General features: G+C 44.2%; 1 protein-coding gene across 2 annotated transcripts in view; it reads left to right on the top strand.

Moving 5' to 3' along the window:
• The first annotated feature begins 4004 nt into the window (after positions 1-4004).
• The window catches only part of casq1b (calsequestrin 1b), a 29845-nt gene continuing 16195 nt past the window's right edge, over positions 4005-17654 (top strand). Inside the window, exon 1 of one of the 2 annotated variants that reach the window (XM_029666502.2) lies at positions 4005-4477. In XM_029666502.2, coding sequence (XP_029522362.1) covers positions 4241-4477 — 237 coding nt within the window. In that variant the 5' untranslated portion in view covers positions 4005-4240. The remainder of the gene's footprint in view (positions 4478-17654) is intronic. The other variant, XM_029666503.2, reaches the window with a different exon arrangement.

A 17654-nucleotide genomic window follows, 5' to 3' on the forward strand; every position in this document is an offset into this window, starting at 1 on the left:
CAGTGGTGGTTAGTATATGGGGCTTTGGTGACAAAACGGATGGCACTGTGATAGACTGCATCCGATTTGTTGCGTAGATTGTTGGAGGCTATTTTGTAAATGATATCGCCGAAGTCGAGGATCGGTAGGATGGTCAGTTTTACAAGGGTATGTTTGGCAGCATGAGTGAAGGATGCTTTGTTGCGAAATAGGAAGCCGATTATAGATTTAATTTTGGATTGGAGATGTTTAATGTGAGTCTGGAAGGAGTTTACAGTCTAATCAGACACCTAGGTATTTGTAGTTGTCCACATATTCTGTCAGATCTGTCCAGAGTAGTGATGCTGGACGGGCGGGCAGATGCGGGCAGCAAACGGTTGAAGAGCATGCATTTAGTTTTATTTGCATTTAAGAGCAGTTGGAAGCCACGGAAGGAGAGTAGTATGGCATTGAAGCTCATCTGGAGGTTAGATAACACAGTGTCCAAAGAAGGGTCAGAGGTATACAGAATGGTGTCGTCTGCGTAGAGGTGGATCAGAGAATCACCAGCAGCGAGAGCGACATCATTGATGTATACAGAGAAGAGAGTCAGTCCGAGAATTGAACCCTGTGGCACCCCCATAGAGACTGCCAGAAGTCCGGACAACAGGCCCTCCGATTTCACATACTGAACTCTATCGGAGAAGTAATTGGTGAACCAAGCGAGGCAATCATTTGAGAAACCAAGGCTGTTCAGTCTGCCATTAAGAATGTTGTGATTGACAGAGTCGCAAGCCTTATCCAGGTCCATGATTACAGCTGCACAATAATGTCTCTTATCGATGGCGGTTATGATATCGTTTAGGACCTTGACCTTGGTTGAGGTGCACCCATGACCAGCTCTGAAGCAAATTGCATAGCGGAGAAGGTACGGTGATATTCGAAATGGTCGGTAATCTGTTTGTTAAATTGGCTTTCAAAGAATTTAGGAAGGCAGGGTAGAATAGATATAGGTTTGTAGCAGTTTGGGTCTAGAGTGTCTCCCCCTTTGAAGAGGGGGATGACCGCGGCAGCGTTCTAATATATGGGAATCTCAGACGATACAAAAGAGAGGTTGAACAGGCTAGTAATAGGGGTTGCAACAATTTCGGCAGATAATTTTAGAAAGAGAGGGTCCAGATTGTCTAACCCGGCTGATTTGTAGGGGTCCAGATTTTTCAGCTCTTTCAGAACATCAGCTATCTTGATTTGGGTGAAGGAGAAGTGGGGGAGGTTTGGGTGAGTTGCTGTGGGGAGTGCAGGGCTGTTGACCGGGGTAGGGGTAGCCAGGTGGAAAGCATGGCCAGCCGTAGAAAAAGGCTTATTGAAATTCTCAATTATTGTGGATTTATCGGTAGTGACAGTGTTTACCTCAGCCTCAGTGCAGTGGGCAGCTGGGAGGAGGTGCTTTTATTCTCCATGGACTTTACAGTGTCCCAGAACTTTTTTGAGTTTGAAATACAGGATGCAAATTTGTGTTTGAAAAAGCTTTCCTATCTGCCTGTGTATATTGGTTCGTAACTTCCCTGAAAGTTGCATATCACGTGGGCTATTCGATGTTAATGCAGAACGCCACAGGATGTTTTTGTGCTGGTCAAGGGCAAATAGGTCTGGAGTGAACCGAGGGCTACATCTATTCCTGGTTCTACATTTTTTGAATTTAGCATGCTTATTTAAGATGGTGAGGAAGGCACTTTTAAAGAATAACCAGGCATCCTCTACTGACGGGATGAGGTCAATGTCATTCCAGGATACCCCAGTCAGGTCGATTAGAAAGGCTTGTTCGCTGAAGTGTTTTAGGGAGCATTTGACAGTGATGAGGGGTGGTCGTTTGACCGCAGACCCATTCCCGATGCAGGCAATGAGGCAGTGCTCGCTGAGATCTTGGTTGAAAACAGCAGAGGTGTATTTGGAGGGTGAGTTAGTTAGGATGATATCTATGAGGGTGCCCGTGTTTACGGATTTGTGGTTGTACCTGTTAGGTTCCTTGATCATTTGTGTTAGATTGAGGGCATCAAGCTTAGATTGTAGGAGGGCCGGGGTGTTAAGCATGTCCCAGTTTAGGTCACATAGCAGCACGAGCTCAGAATATAGATGGGGGGAAATCAATTCACATATGTTGTCCAGAGCACAGCTGGGGGCAGAGGGTGGTCTATAGCAAGAGGCAACAGTGAGAGACTTGTCTCTGGAAAGGTGCATTTTTAGAAGTAGAAGCTTGAATTGTTTTGGTACAGGCCCGGATAGTAAGACAGAACTCTGCAGGCTATCTCTGCAGTAGATTGCAATACTGCCCCCTTTGGAAGTTCTATCTTGGCGGAATATGTTATAGTTAGGGATGGAAATCTCAGTGTTTTTTGTGGTTTTCCTAAGCCAGGATTCAGACAGGGCTAAGACATCCGGGTTGGCAGAATGTGCTAAAGCAGTGAATAAAGCAAACTTAGGGAGTAGGCTTCTAATGTTAACATGCATGAAACCAAGGCTTTTACGGTTACAGAAGTCAACAAATGAGAGCACCTGGGGAGTAGGAGTGGAGCTAGGCACTGCAGGTCTTGGATTAACCTCTACATCACCAGAGGAACAGAGGAGAAGTAGGATAAGGGTACGGCTAAAGACTATAAGAACTGGCCGTCTAGCACGTTCGGAACAGAGAGTGAAAGGAGCAGGTTTCTGGGCACGATAGCATAGCATTGGAAGACTATCCATATAGACGGAGGCTTTTGCCTTTCTAGTTTTGTGTTTTACTTGCGTTTCTTAATTTTCTATAGGAAATGTAATAACAGTCACAAAATGCCCAGTAAAGCATTGAAGATTGCTGTTCTTCTTGTCCATCATGGGAACCTACACTCTTAGAAAAAAGGGTTCTGAAAGGGTTCTTCATCTGTCCCCATAGGATAACCCTTTTTGGTTCCAGGTAGAACCCTTTTTGGGGTTCTTTAAGATGTTAAAATGCTCATAGATGACCAGCAGGGTCAAACAATAATCAAAGAGTTATAGAGTCAGCACCCCAGGAGTAAATGTCAGTTGGCTTTTCACAGCCAAGCATTCAAAGGTCGAGAGAGAGAGACGAAACAGCGAGTCCGGGGAAAAGGTAGCACGTCCGGTGAACAAGTCAGGGTTCAATAGGCAGAATTGAAGAAACTGGATCAGCAGCACAACCAGGTGGACTGGGAACAGGGGAAGCCAGGAGTCATCACCATAACTCTGAATGTACAGTATTTCAAGGCCTTTACGCTGTGCCAAAGAATCTGTGCCATCCTGTCTGTTTGTCTGTCTAGGCACTCAGCTATGCACCGCACTGGCAGACTACAGTCGGGCCGACCTAGTTCGACATCTATGTGTCTCATGCCGTTTATACTCTGTGCCACCCTGAATATGCCTTTCTCTGTCTGTTTCTCTCTGTCTGCCACCCAGCTAGGCACTGGTAGACAACTACCAAGTTCAACATAATCACCAATGTGCGTCATGCCCTATACTCTGTGCCTATGACATTATGCCCCATTCTCAATATGCCCCATTCTCTCTCCCTCTGTCTCTCTTTGTCTCTCTCTCTCTTTGAACTTGCAGGCTACAGTACACCTCCATCAAACCAAGCTCATCGACCCACAGGATTCCATGGTGGCCATCTTGCTCACACCGTTTGTGTCAGTATTTTTAGCCGTGGTCAGGGTCCCCTACAAAACTTAATATGGGAATGGAATCCTCTCTCTCTCTCTCTCTCTCTCTCTCTCTCTCTCTCTCTCTCTCTCTCTCTCTCTCCCTCTCTCTCTCCTCGCCCTCCCTTTGTAGCCATGGTATCCAACAGGTGGCCATGCGATCCAAAGATAGTCCCTCCCACGTTTCCATCCATTTGCTATTTACTAACCCCCCTCAAATCCATTGTCACCAAGCCCCCCCCATCCCCCTCTCACTTTCTCTCCCTACTTTTTGGTTGCCCACTCTCCCCGGGTTGCAGCCTGCTTCTCTCTCCCTCCAACTCGCCCTCGTCGTTGGAACCCCACCCCTCACTCACCCCCTTGGACGGTAGTGTCTGAGCCCGCATGTAAAAGGGGGGGTTTAACACTCCGACCTGCTCTTCTCTGGCCGGCGTCGAAACGAAGTGGACCTTGTTCCTAAGTGGCGTTTTTTATTTTTTATTTTAGGAACAACGCAAAAAATATATTCTTCCGCAACATTAAACAATTCAGCAATTGACGTCCAAGTCGTGGGAGACCTGAGTGGGGGGAACCAACAATAACCTGGAACAATGAAGTGGGGTTGGGTGTTTCTGGGGGCCCTGCTCTCTTTGGGGAACATGTCCTGGGGAGAGAAGGGTCTGGAGATCCCTGAGTATGATGGGAAAGACCGCGTCCATGATCTCAATGCTAAGAACTACAAGTCTGTGATGAAGAAGTACGATGTCATGGTGATCTACTACCATGCACATGTGGAGAGCAACAAAAACGCCCAGAAAGCATTCGAGATGGAGGAGCTCGCCCTGGAGGTGGGTCCTATGGAGGGAATGGATGGAGGAATGGAGGGGAAGAGGGAGTAAGGATGAGTGAGATGGAGGAGTTGACCCTGGACGTGGGTGTTGGGACAGCATGACGAAACTGAGGGATAAGGGGAAAAGGGGTTGGAGGGATGAAGGGTTGAGGGAGGACTTATGAGGGAGATGGAGGAGAAGGTACGTGAGGCTAGATAACATGACCTCTGATGTGGGACAAAAGGATGATGAGAAAGGGGGCGAGTGGATAGAAGGAAACTGAGGGATGAGAGAATGGAGGGAGGGGCAACAATGAGGGAGAGAGACATAGCATAATTTGCGCTGCAGCTCCATTCCAGGAAGCCAGCAGCATCATCAACCCAGGGGGAAATGGAGGGAAGAGGGGATGAGGGAGAGAGAGAAAGAGACAATGTGGCCGGGGAGAACACTACACACTGAGAGATGCTAAAAAAAGCACCTTAATAGAAAATATAGTCTGTCTTTCCTAAGAATATTAAGAGCCTGGTTAGTTAGACTGAACCAGGATGTGGAGCACTCCAAATGGTTGGGCCTTGGACACGTCACGTTATTGGTTGTTGGAAAGAGTTGAAGCTGGTCTGGTCTGGTCTGCAAAGCTCAGTCCTAGTCCTTGCTTCGGGGGTTCTCTGGGCTATTTAGTTCTGCTTGAGGGTGTCCAAGCGGCTTGTGGGTGTATGAGACTGTGTGCGTGCGTACAGGTACAGTATGTGGGTGTAGTGGATGAACTATCAAACTGCTGAATTCAAAGAGGATCAAAATTAAACTATGACATCATAGCAACAACCGATATCTACCCCCTGCAGTTCTTCTGCACCCTGCAGTTCTTCTGCACCCTGCACTGCACGCCCACAGCAGATCAGGGTAAGTCCGGCTCTGTATGTATCAAGCGTCTCAAAGAAGGAGTGCTGATCTAGTATCAGTTTTTTGATCATAGTCTAAGATTACATGGACCGGAGGGGCCTGGGGCTATTTGTATCAAGAGTATCGATGTAAGAGTACTGATCTAGGATCAGGTCCCCCCTATCCATGTCATCTTATTCATTGTGATCAAAAAGGGAAAATGTATCCTATATCAGCACTCATACTTTGAGATGCTTGATACATACAGTGTCTTCTTACAGGTCTAGAGTAGCGCAAGCTGTCATAACTGTAAATAGCCCTAGACAGGGATGGCGTAGTTACCAAGAAGGCGAAGAGCCTTCCGGGGAGAGACAGAGAGACATATATCACAGCTCTAACTTCTATCAGTGCTTTCAATGCTCTCCCTGCACCATAATACACAACGTTAGGCCGCAGGTGACCATCTTAACCTTTTACTGCAGTGGGCTAAATCAGGGTCACACAGGGTGTTTCTTGGTAGTCTTAAACAAATCTACTTTGAGACAAAAGTACACAGCTCACACACATGGTTATGGGCTTAAAAAATATATACCTGTACCATGTCAGATATAGAGTTGAATTGTGTTACATTTTTAGTTTGCATCTCAATATTACACTTGATATAAATCACAGAATACTGAAATATAACAAAACCGTTTGACATAGAAACAACGGATTTTCAGCGTTTAAAAAATATATATGTTTATTAATTATGAAATTATGAAAAATATGAATAACATTCCAACCATGAGGCCACTAGGTCATTTGACTGCAGGAACGGGCTACAACATTGTTTATGTACCTACCACACTTTGAATACGATAGATTGACTACAAGCACGTGTGTGCCCATGTGCAGCCATGTAGCTGAGTTGAGTAGTGTGTGTGTGTGTGTGTGTGTGTGTGGGTGTGTGTGTGTGCGCGTGCGTGTGTGTGTGTGAGTATCTAGACTGCTGAGTTGCTGAGTAGCTTGACCCCTCACTGTCTTACTGCTGACTCCTGGTCAATGTGGAGCGTTAGTTAGCCAATCAGAAACAAGCTAAAATACATACTGAAAATAGCATTTCCACCAAACAGGATATATGAATTATTAAATGATGCACCCTGACAAAATCAGATGTAATTGGATTTTTAAGAGTACAAAACTTAATATCCCCCAGTATATAAAAATATGTGAATGGTTTTATTGCAGGAAAGACCCCAATATCTCAAGATACTGATCAGAGGACTGGTCCAGCACGACGGTTTGTGTTGTGCGACTTGCCCTGATGCATTCCACAGATGGAAAATATCGTACGATTTCACTTCAACCCTGTAATGTCCAGCAACGCTATTGGACAGATGAGTAGGACAAGGTGTGTAATCCAATGTCCTCTATCCGTAGTAATGCGGCTCCTGAGCTGCCATCTTCTCATGGATGTGTCAAACCATAGACAGTGTGGATGACAACGATTCAGCCACATACAAATGACAGCAGTCCCACAATTTCTAGATGTATCTTGCTTCTTTAGACTGAGCGTCGTTGAGGTTGTGGTGGTGTCTGCATTCAAAAGCAGCGCTTATGTGAACAACTGGATGAAACGGTAATCTAGAGGTTTTGGGTGACATACAGTAATTGTTACGAGTGTTGAGGGAGAGAGATAGTAAGTTCAAATCCAGATGCACCAGAAACACTGACGGTTAAAGAGATTGAACGGGATCGTAAACGCGTAGAAATTCATAACGTATTATACAAATTGGAATTTGTAACATATCAAACGAATTGCAGAATTAAAAAATGAGTTCCTGATTTAAAAAATAATAATAATAATTAAAAGCTTGTGAGTGCTACTTTCAAAACGAGTGCTACTTTCAAAACTACTGGCTGAAATTATACAAAAACTCTGCTGCGTCACTTTAAGACAGATAGCCTGAGCAAGATCACAAAAAAAAACTCTGGTTACCATCTTCTTGCCTGTGACTTCCCTAGTCCACCTAGCATGGCGAGAAAGTAATCCTCCTCGGCATCTTCTTCTCTGAGAGGTCAAAGGTCAGAACGCTAGCCTGTGTCTCCCCGGCCAGTCACACCTGAAATGTCACCCCTCTAAGAGTCAGATTACTGGAGTCAGATTATCTTTCTCTCGGTCAAAGACAAGATAATGGAGATGAAGATGCTATATCTACATGATTTTGGAGATGTATTCATTTTTGGGTTTGCTTGGGGCGGCAGGTAGCCTAGTGGTTAGAGTGTTAGACTAGTATCCAAAAAGTTGCAAGATTGAATCCCTGAGCTGACAAGGTACAAATCTGTTGTTCTGCCTCTGAATAAGGCAGTTAACCCACTGTTCCTAGGCCATAATTGAAAATAAGAATTGTTCTGAACTGACTTGACTAGTTAAATAAAGGTAAAATACAAAAATGTGTATGAGGTGACTTGGGTGTGAGAGAGTATTCATGCTTGTGTTTCTTCACTCTCTCTTACTATATGGGGTTATGACCTGATATTGGACCTGTGTTGGTTTTTGGGTTTATGTGACGTTAAGGAGTACATGAGGCTACTTGAGGATGATTTGGGTGTGGGAGAGTATCAGTGTGCATGCGGGTGCAGTTTGTGTTTATGAGGTGTAATAATAACAAGTCTGATTGAATGATTTGTGTATATGCAAGGAGGAGATGAGAGATGCAGAGAGAGAGAGAGACAGAGAGACAGACAGAGGAGGCGAGAGGGGGAGAGAGAAATAGAGAGAGTTCTTTGTTCTCAAGGAAAGTCCCATGTCATGTAGCCTACTGTAGTTTGGTCCAAATCGCAGCTGTTTGGTCACTATGGAGATTTGTATTAATCTGAGTCAGTCAGTGACTCATGCTAGCTAAGATAGCATCGCTGCATTAGGCCTAATTTTTTTATTTTTTTTATTTGACCTTTATTTAACTAGGCAAGTCAGATAAGAACAAATTCTTATTTTCAATGACGGCCTAGGAACAGTGGGTTAACTGCCTGTTCAGGGGCAGAACGACAGATTTGTACCTTGTCAGTTCGGGGTTTGAACTTGCAACCTTCAAAATGTATTACATTTAGATTTTGTGTCACTGGGCTACACACAATGACCATAATGTCAAAGTGAAATTATGTTTTTAGAATTTTTTACAAATTAATAAGAAATTAAAAGCTGAAATGTTTTGAGCCAATAAGTATTCAACCGCTATGTGATGGCAAGTAAATATTTGCTTAGCAAGTCACATAACAAGTTGCATGAACTCACTCTGTGTGCAATAATAGTGCTTAACATGATTTCTGAATGACTACCTCATCACTGTACCCCACACATACTGTACAATTTATATGTAAGGTCCCTCAATCAAGCAGTGAATTTATTGGTAGATGGGTAAAAAAAAAAAAGCAGACATTGAATTTCCCTTTGAGCATTGGTGAAGTTATTAATGACACTTTAGATGGTAATTAATAACTGCAGCAGACAGTTAAGCTTTTATGGCTCACTGGCTTTAAACAGAGGAATAGTGAAAAATAGATGCATCTATCAGTAGTGCAAGTCCAAATGATATGTTTTCACAGGTCAAACGTGGGGTGTAGTTTTGTACTCTTCTTTGGGATAGGTATGGAGCTAGCCTGACATGAAATGTGATATGGGGCAGCGGGCTTAAATCATATTTGGACCAACAGGTAAAATACTATGTTAATTGTATAGATAATCCTCCAAGAAAACCAATGGTTCAACCCTCATGTCTCTATTGCAATCTGTTCACAGGTTATTGGTTTTCTACCCTTGTTGGATGGCCAGAGTTAGGGTGACTAAATCAATGGGGGCCAGAGAAAAACAGGGGTACAAAAATCATAAAGCATCGTGTCGTCTAGGCTGGACGCTATGACGGAGAGTAATGGCTACCTGGCAGCCTCACTTTCCCGTTGAACTCATCATCTTTCTTTTCGCAGGTACAGGACATATAAAAACAATATAGAGGTAGGATAGATATTGATTTTGAGTCATGACATATTTTAGTATAAGCTTTTCATAATAATACAAGATTCCTGTTTTGTTTTTTTAGAAGATTTCTCTCAAAAACAAATGTATCTCTGTGAAATGTCACTGGAGCACTGAGTGAGCATACTGCAATCTTTATTTATTTTTTTCAAAGCCTTTCGCATTTATTTCAGTTCAAAAACCGTTACACACTGTGTCCCTCAACGGCTGAGATTGATTGGCCACCCCTGAAGCTACCTGTGGATAATACTACATTAGCCAGTTCCTCTACATCTTTATTGCATGACTAGCTGCATCTTCTACAGTACCATGTGGGATAGACATTCTCTGTAGTATTGAGCTGAACGTTCAGACCATCGTCATGGCAACCGTGTCACTCTTCTGGCACCATGCTGTTGATGCGAAATAACATCATCACTGCTCATTAGGCAGCAACACCAACAACAATACTTGTATTACTGCCAGTTCTCATGAGAGTAGTGATGTAATGCAAGCCCAAAGCTACTAACTAACAAATTAAAAAGGTTTTAGAAGTGGTTGAGTACAACATTTGGGGATGATTACAATGTTACAAAGGATAAAGTATCCTATGGTTAAGTTTGGATAGTGTGAAGGTCAAACTGTGCGTCTTGGGCTTCATAGTTTGCGATTTATTTATTCTATTCAATCCATTACTCTTAATTGTGCTCATTTAATTTTAACACAGTTTCATGGTCCTGCTCTTCCTTATAGCCCTCTACGTCCTGACTGTATGCTCCATACTTTTGAGTAAGATGGCGCCGACAGATATGGCAGCTCTGCTTCTAGCGCCTAAGCAACTTTGCAGTATTTTGTTTTTGTGTGTGTTATTTCTTACATTATTAGCCCAGAATTTTTTTTGTGTTATTACATACAGCCAGATTTTTGGGGGGGATATCAGAGTGGCGGTAACTTACCAGCATTAAACCCAGGAATACGACTTTCCCGAATTGGATCCTTTGTTCGTACCCCCCAGGGCAATTTAACTTATTCCAGAGGCTGCACCAAAATACCGCCGGCGGAGAAGAGGTTTTCGGAGTGGACTTCTAGTCCAACTCAGGAGGCGTGCACACCATCCACCGCTTCCGAGTTTGTTACTCGCTAATATTCAGTCTCTGGATGATGAAGTAGATGAGCTCAGCGCGAGGATCTCCTTCCAGAGAGACATCGGGGATTGTAACATACTCTGTTTCACGGAAACATCGCTCTCTCGGGATATACTGTCCCTGTCCATTCAGCCATCTGAGTTCTCAGTACATCGCACAGTCAGGAATTAAAGAACTCTCCGGGAAGAAGAAAGGCGGGGGTGTATGTTTCATGATTAACCACTCATGATGTGATTGTGATAACATACAGAAACTCAAGTCCTTTTGTTCACCCCTGACCTAGAATACCTCACAATCAAATGCAGACCATATTACCGCCCAAGACAATTCTCTTTGGTTATAGTCACAGCCGTGTATATTCCCCCTCAAGCCGATACCACGACAGCCCTCAAAGAACTACACTGGACTTTATGCAAACTGGAAGCCACATATCCTGAGGCTGTATTTATTGTAGATGGGGATTTTGAGGAAAACACTACCGAAGTTCTACCAAAACATTGACTGTAGTACTTGTGCTGGTAAAACATTGGACCACTGCGACTCAACTTTTCTAAATGCCTACAGGGCCCTCTTCCGCCCTCCCTTCGGCAAATCTGATCACGACTCCATTTTGCTCCTCCCTTCCAATAGGCAGAGAGTAAAGCAGGAAGTACCCGTGCTAAGGTCTATTCAACGCTGGTCTGACCAAACGGAATCCATGCTTCAAGATTGTTTTGATCACGCTGACTGGGATAAGTTTTCCCTCCTTAAGGCAATCAAACAAGCAAAACGTCACTACAGAGACAAAGTGGAGTCACAATTCAACGGCTCAGACACGAGACAATCATGGACTACAAAGGGAAAACCAGCCATGTCGCGGATACTGACGTCTTGCTTCCGGACAAGCTAAACACCTTCTTCGCCTACTTTGAGGATAACACAGTGCCACCGACGTGGCCCGCTACCAAGGACTGTGGGCTCTCCTTCTCCGTGGCCGATGTGAGGAAGACATTAACCCTCGCAAGGCTGCCGGCCCAGACGACATCCCTAACCGCGTCCTCAGAGCATGCGCAGACCAGCTGGCTGGAGTGTTTACGGACATATTCAATCTCTCCCTATCCCAGTCTGCTGTCCCCACTTGCTTCAATATGTCCACCATTGATCCTGTACCCAAGAAAGCAAAGGTAACTGAACTAAATAAATATAGCCCCGTAGCACTCACTTCTGTAATCATGCTTTGAGAGACTCGTTAAGGATCATATCACCTCTACCTTAACTGACACTCTAGACCCACTTCAGTTTGATTACCGCCCAAATAGAACCACAGACGATGCAATCGCCATCGCACTGCACACTACCCTATCCCATCTGGACAAGAAGAATACCTATGTAAGAATGCTGTTCATTGACTATAGCTCAGCATTCAACACAATAGTACCCTCCAAGCTCATCATTTAGTTCTTGCCCTGGGTCTGAACCCCAGCCTGTGCAACTGGGTCCTGGCCTTCCTGACGGGCCGCCCCCAGATGGTGAAGGTATGAAACAACACCTCCACTTCCCTGATCCTCAACACAAGGGTGCATGCTCAGCCCCCTCCTGTACTCCCTTTTCACCCATGACTGCGTGGCCATGCACGCATCCAACTCAATCATCAATTTGCAGATGACACAACAGTTGTAGGCCTGATTACCAACAATGACAAGACAGCCTACAGGGAGGAGGTGAGGGCCCTGGGAGAGTGGTGCCAGGAAAATAACCTCTCACTCAACGTCAACAAAATACAGGAGATGATCGTAGACTTCAGGAAACAGCAGAGGGAGCGCACCCCTATCGACATAGACGGGACCACAGTGGAGAAGGTGGAAATCTTCAAATTCCTCGGCGTACACATCACTGACGATCAGAAATGGTCCATCCACACAGACAGAGTGGTGATTAAGGCGCAATAGCGCCTCTTCAATCTTAGGAGGCTGAAGCCATTTGGCTTGGCCCCTAAAACCCTCACAAACTTTTACAGATGCACAATTGAGAGCATCCTGTCGGGCTGTATCACCGCCTGGTACGGCAACTGCACCGCCAGCAGCCGCAGGGTTCTCCATAGGGTGGTGCGGTCTGCCCAAAGCATCACCTGGGGGCAAACTACCCGATGTCACAGGGAGGCCAAAAAGATTCTCAAGGACATCTACCACCCGAGCCCTGCCTGTTCACACCGCTATCATCCAGAAGGCGAAGTTAGTACAGGTGCATCAAAGCTGAGACCGAGAGACTGAAAAACAGCTTCTATCTTAAAGGCCATCTGACAGTTAAATAGCCATCACTAGCCGGTATCCACCCTGTTACGCAACCCTGCACCTTAGAGGCTGCTGCCCACATACATAGACTTGGAATCACTGGCCACTTTAAAAATGAACACTAGTTACTGTTAATGTTTAACTAATGTTCACATATGGCTTTACTGTATACTGTATTATATTCTACTGTATTTTAGTCAATGCCACTCCGACATTGCTTAATCGAATATTTATATATTTCTTAATTCAATTATTTTACTTTTAGATGTGTGCATTGTTCGGAATCGGGCGCAAGGAGAGGAAGATAGTTTAAGTTATTGAGACACACCCCAAGTAAGGAGGGCACATTCATTCATCACAGCCACAGCGGCAATGGTGGGGCTATGATACCTCGGGGACACACACTCACACAGGTAATTACAGCACATACGAAAAGTATTTAGACCCATTGACATTTTCCATATTTTGTTACGTTACAGCCTTATTCTAAAATTGATACAAAATGATATAATTTTCATCAATCTACACACAAGACCTCATAATGACAAGCGAAAAACAGGATTTTAGAAATTTTAGCAAATGTACAGTACCAGTCAAAAGTTTGGACACACCTACTCATTCAAGGGGTTTTCTTTATTTAGACTATTTTCTACATTGTGAATACTTCAAAACTATGAAATAACACATACGGAATCATGTAGTAACAAAAAAAGTGTTAAACAAATCAAAATATATTTAGTAGTAGCCACCCTTTGCCTTGATGACAGCTTTGCACACTCTTGTCATTCTCTCAACCAGCTTTACCTGGAATGCTTTTCAAACAGTCTTGAAGGAGTTCCCACATATGCTGAGTACTTGTTTGCTGCTTTTCCTTCAATCTGCAGACCAACTCATCCCAAAGTATTTCAATTAGGTTGAGGTCGGGTGATTGGGGAGGCCATGTCATCTGATGCAGCACTCCATCACACTCCTTCTTGGTCAAATAGCCCTTGCACAGCCTGGAGGTGTGTTGGGTCATTGTCTTTTTGAAAAACAAATGATAGTCCCACTAGAGCGTTGGACTAGTAACCGGAAGGTTGCAAGTTCAAACCCCCGAGCTGACAAGGTACAAATCTGTCGTTCTGCCCCTGAACAGGCAGTTAACCCACTGTTCCTAGGCCGTCATTGAAAATAAGAATTTGTTCGTAACTGACTTGCCTGGTTAAATAAAGGTAAAATTAAAAATAAATTAAAAATAAGCGCAAACCAGATGGGATGACGTATAGCTGCAGGATGCTGTGGTAGCAATGCTGGTTAAGTGTGCCTTGAATTCCAAATAGATCACTGACAGTGTCACCAGTAAAACACCATCACACCATCAGACCTCCTACTCCATGCTTCACAGTGGAAACCACACATGCGGAGATCATCCGTTCACCTACTCTCCTTCTAACAAAGACAAGGTGGTTAGAAGCAAAATTCTCAAATTTGGACTCATTTGGACTCAGACCAAAGTACAGATTTCCACCGGTCTAATTTCCATTGCTTGTGTGTCTTAGCCCAAGCATATCTCTTCTTATTTATGTCCTTTAGTAGTGGTTTCTTTGCAGCAATTCGACCATGAAGGCCAGATTCACGCAGTCTCCTCTGAACAGTAAATGCTGAGATATGTCTGTTACTTGAATTCTGTGAAGCTCTGCAATTTCTGAGCCTGGTAACTCTAATGAACTTGTCCTCTGCAGCAAAGGTAACTCTGGGTCTTCCTTTCCTGTGGTGGTGCTCATGAGAGCCAGTTTCATCAGAGCACTCAAAGTTTTTTGCAACTGCACTTGAAGAAACTTTCAAAGTTCTTAACATTTTCCGCATTGACTGACCTACATGTCTTAAAGTAATGATTGGCTGTCATTTCTCTTTGCTTATTTGAGCTGTCTTTGCCATAACATGGACTTGGTCTTTTACCAAATAGGACTATCTTCTGTATACCACACCTACGTTGTCACAATGCAACTCATTGGCTCAAATGCATTAAGAAGGGAAGAAATACCACAAATGAACTTTTAACAAGGCGCACCTGTTAATTGAAATGCATTCCAGGTGACTACCTCATGAAGCTGGTTGAGAGAATGCCAAGAGTGTGCAAAGCTGTCATCAAGGCAAAGCGTGACTACTTTGAAGAATCTAAAATCTAAAATATATTTTGATTTGTTTTTGGGTTACTACATGATTCCATATGTGTTATTTGATAGTTTTGATGTCTTCACTATTATTATACAATGTAGAAAATACTAAACATAAAGAAAAACCCTTGAATGAGTAGGTGTGTCCAAACTTTTGACTGGTAATGTATTAAAAATGTAAAACAGAAATACCTTATTTACATAAGTATTCAGACCCTTTACTATGAGACTCAAAATTGATTTATGGTCAATTCAATTGATTGGATATGATTTGGAAAGGCACACACCTGTATATATAAGGTCCCACAGTTGACAGTGCCTGGCAGAACAAACACCAAGCCATGAGGTTGAAGGAACTGTCGGTAGAGCGCGGAGACAGGATTGTGTTGAGGCACAGATTTGAGGAAGAGTACCAAAAAATGTCTGTAGTATTGAAAGTCCCCAAGAACACAGTGGCCTCCATCATTCTTAAATGAAAGAAGTTTGGAACCACCAAGACACTTCATAGAGCTGGCCGCCTGGCCAAACCGAGCAATCGGGGAGAAGGGCCTTGGTCAGGGAGGTGATCAAGAACCAAATGTTCACTCTGACAGAGCTCCAGCGTTCTTCTGTGGAGATGGGAGAACCTTCCAGAAGGTCAACCATCTCTGCGGCACTCCACCGATCAGGCCTTTATGGTAGAGTGGCCAGACGGAAGCCACTCCTCAGTAAGTGTCACATGACAGCCCGCTTGGAGTTTGCCAAAAGGCACCTAAAGGACTCTCAGACCTTGAGAAACAAGATTCTCTGATCTTATGACACCAAGTTTGAACTGTTTGGCCTGAATGTCAAGCTTTATGTCAGGAGGAATCCTGGCACCACCCTTATGTGAAGCATAGTGGTGGCAGCATCATGCTGTGGGGATGTTTTTCAGTGGCAGGGACTGGGAGACTAGTCAGGATCGAGGGAAAGATGAACGGAGCAAAGTACAGAGGACCTCAGACTTGGGTGAAGGTTCACCTTCCATCAGGACAATGACCCTAAGCACACAGCCAAGACAACGCAGGAGTGGCTTTAGGACAAGTCTCTGAATGTCCTTGAGTGGCCTAGCTAGAACCCGGACTTGAACCCAATTTAGCATCTCTGGAGAGACTTGAAAATAGCTGTACAGCGACGCTCCCCATCCAACCTGACAGAGGTTGAGAGGATCTGCAGAGAAGAGTGCGAGAAACGCCCCAAATACAGGTGTGCCAAGCTTGTAGCATCATTCCCAAGACAACTCGAGGCTGAAGGTCGCTGCCAAAGATTCGTCAACCAAGTACTGAGTAAAGGGTCTGGAAACTTATGTCAATGTGATATTTGCAAACATTTCTATAAACGTGTTTTTGCTTTGTCATTATGGGGTATTGTGTGTAGATTGATGGTAGGGGGAGGACAATTGAATCTATTTTCGAATAAAGCTGTAATGTAACAAAATGTGGAAAAAGTCTAAATACTTTCCGAATGCACTGTATTTATTCATGTGTGTGTATGTATATATATGTGTGGTTGTTTTTGATTCATCCCATGTGACAACATGTGAGCGGACAACAACAACTTTATTAATATCTTGTTATTTAGTTTGATCATTTTAGAACTTCTAGAACTATAGTTCCTCCCTGTGTTTTTGTACGCGAGCAGGTGTAACGTGTACGCTGGGAGTCGTGAAGCAAGTACAGGGAGTGAAAATGTAATAATAAATAAAACATGGAAAGAAACACGAATAGCGTACAGACATGAAACAGAATCAGAATCAATCACGCCTGAGGAAAGTACCAAGGGGAGTGACAGATATAGGGGGAGGTAATCAGGAAGGTGATGGAGTCTAGGTGAGTGTCAGGAGGCGCAGGTGCGTGTAACGATGGTGGCAGGTGTGCGTAATGATAAGACAACTGGCGACATCGTGCGCCGGAGAGGGTGTAAAAGTAACTCTACCGCCTCCCCTGATGGGCGGCTCCAGCCACCGGATGACACCAACCAGAGGTACAGTCCCGAGGAACAGGAGCGGGCCGGTCGCTTCTGCTGAGGCACAGGAACATGTAGAGCCGGCTGAGGCGCGGGAGCCTGACAAGCCGACTGAGCCGCGGGAGCCTGACGAGCCGGCTGAGGCAACCCTGTTTGCTTCGGCAGTGGCATTTGGACCCGACGTCACCAGTAAAATCAAAAAAAGATCCCTGTTACTTCGCCTTGGTGAGGCGTTATTCTGTAATGTGTACGCTGGGACTCGGGAAGCACGTACAGGGAGTGAATTTCATATGTTACTATCAGTCATAGAAAGTGTACTGTGTTTACTCTAACACTAAAACGAACTCTAAATGTAACCCTTCTAAGCGGTTACATATAAACAGATATGCAGTTTGTCTTCATAGTTTGGACATGTAGACCTCATTCCCATGGAGGGCCGAGTGTCTGCAGGTTTTTGGTTTCTCCTTTCAATTAAGCCCTAGACAACAAGGTGTGGGGAGTTCCTTACTAATTATCTAACTTAATTAATTAATCAAGTACAACGGAGGTGCGAAAACCCGCAGACACCCGGCCCTCCGTGGAATAAGTTTGACACCTGTGATCTATAGGGTACTACAAGAACCCTTTGAATAACCCTTTTTTAAAAATCCAGGTAGAACCCTTTTGGTTCCAGGTAGAAACCTTTTGGGTTCCATGTAGAACCCTTTCCACAGAGGGTTCTATATGGAACCCAAAAGGGTTCTACCTGAAACGAAAATGGATTATCCT

Source organism: Oncorhynchus nerka, linkage group LG8 (genome assembly GCF_034236695.1).
Source record: "Oncorhynchus nerka isolate Pitt River linkage group LG8, Oner_Uvic_2.0, whole genome shotgun sequence".
Classification (NCBI taxonomy): Eukaryota; Metazoa; Chordata; class Actinopteri; order Salmoniformes; family Salmonidae; genus Oncorhynchus; species Oncorhynchus nerka.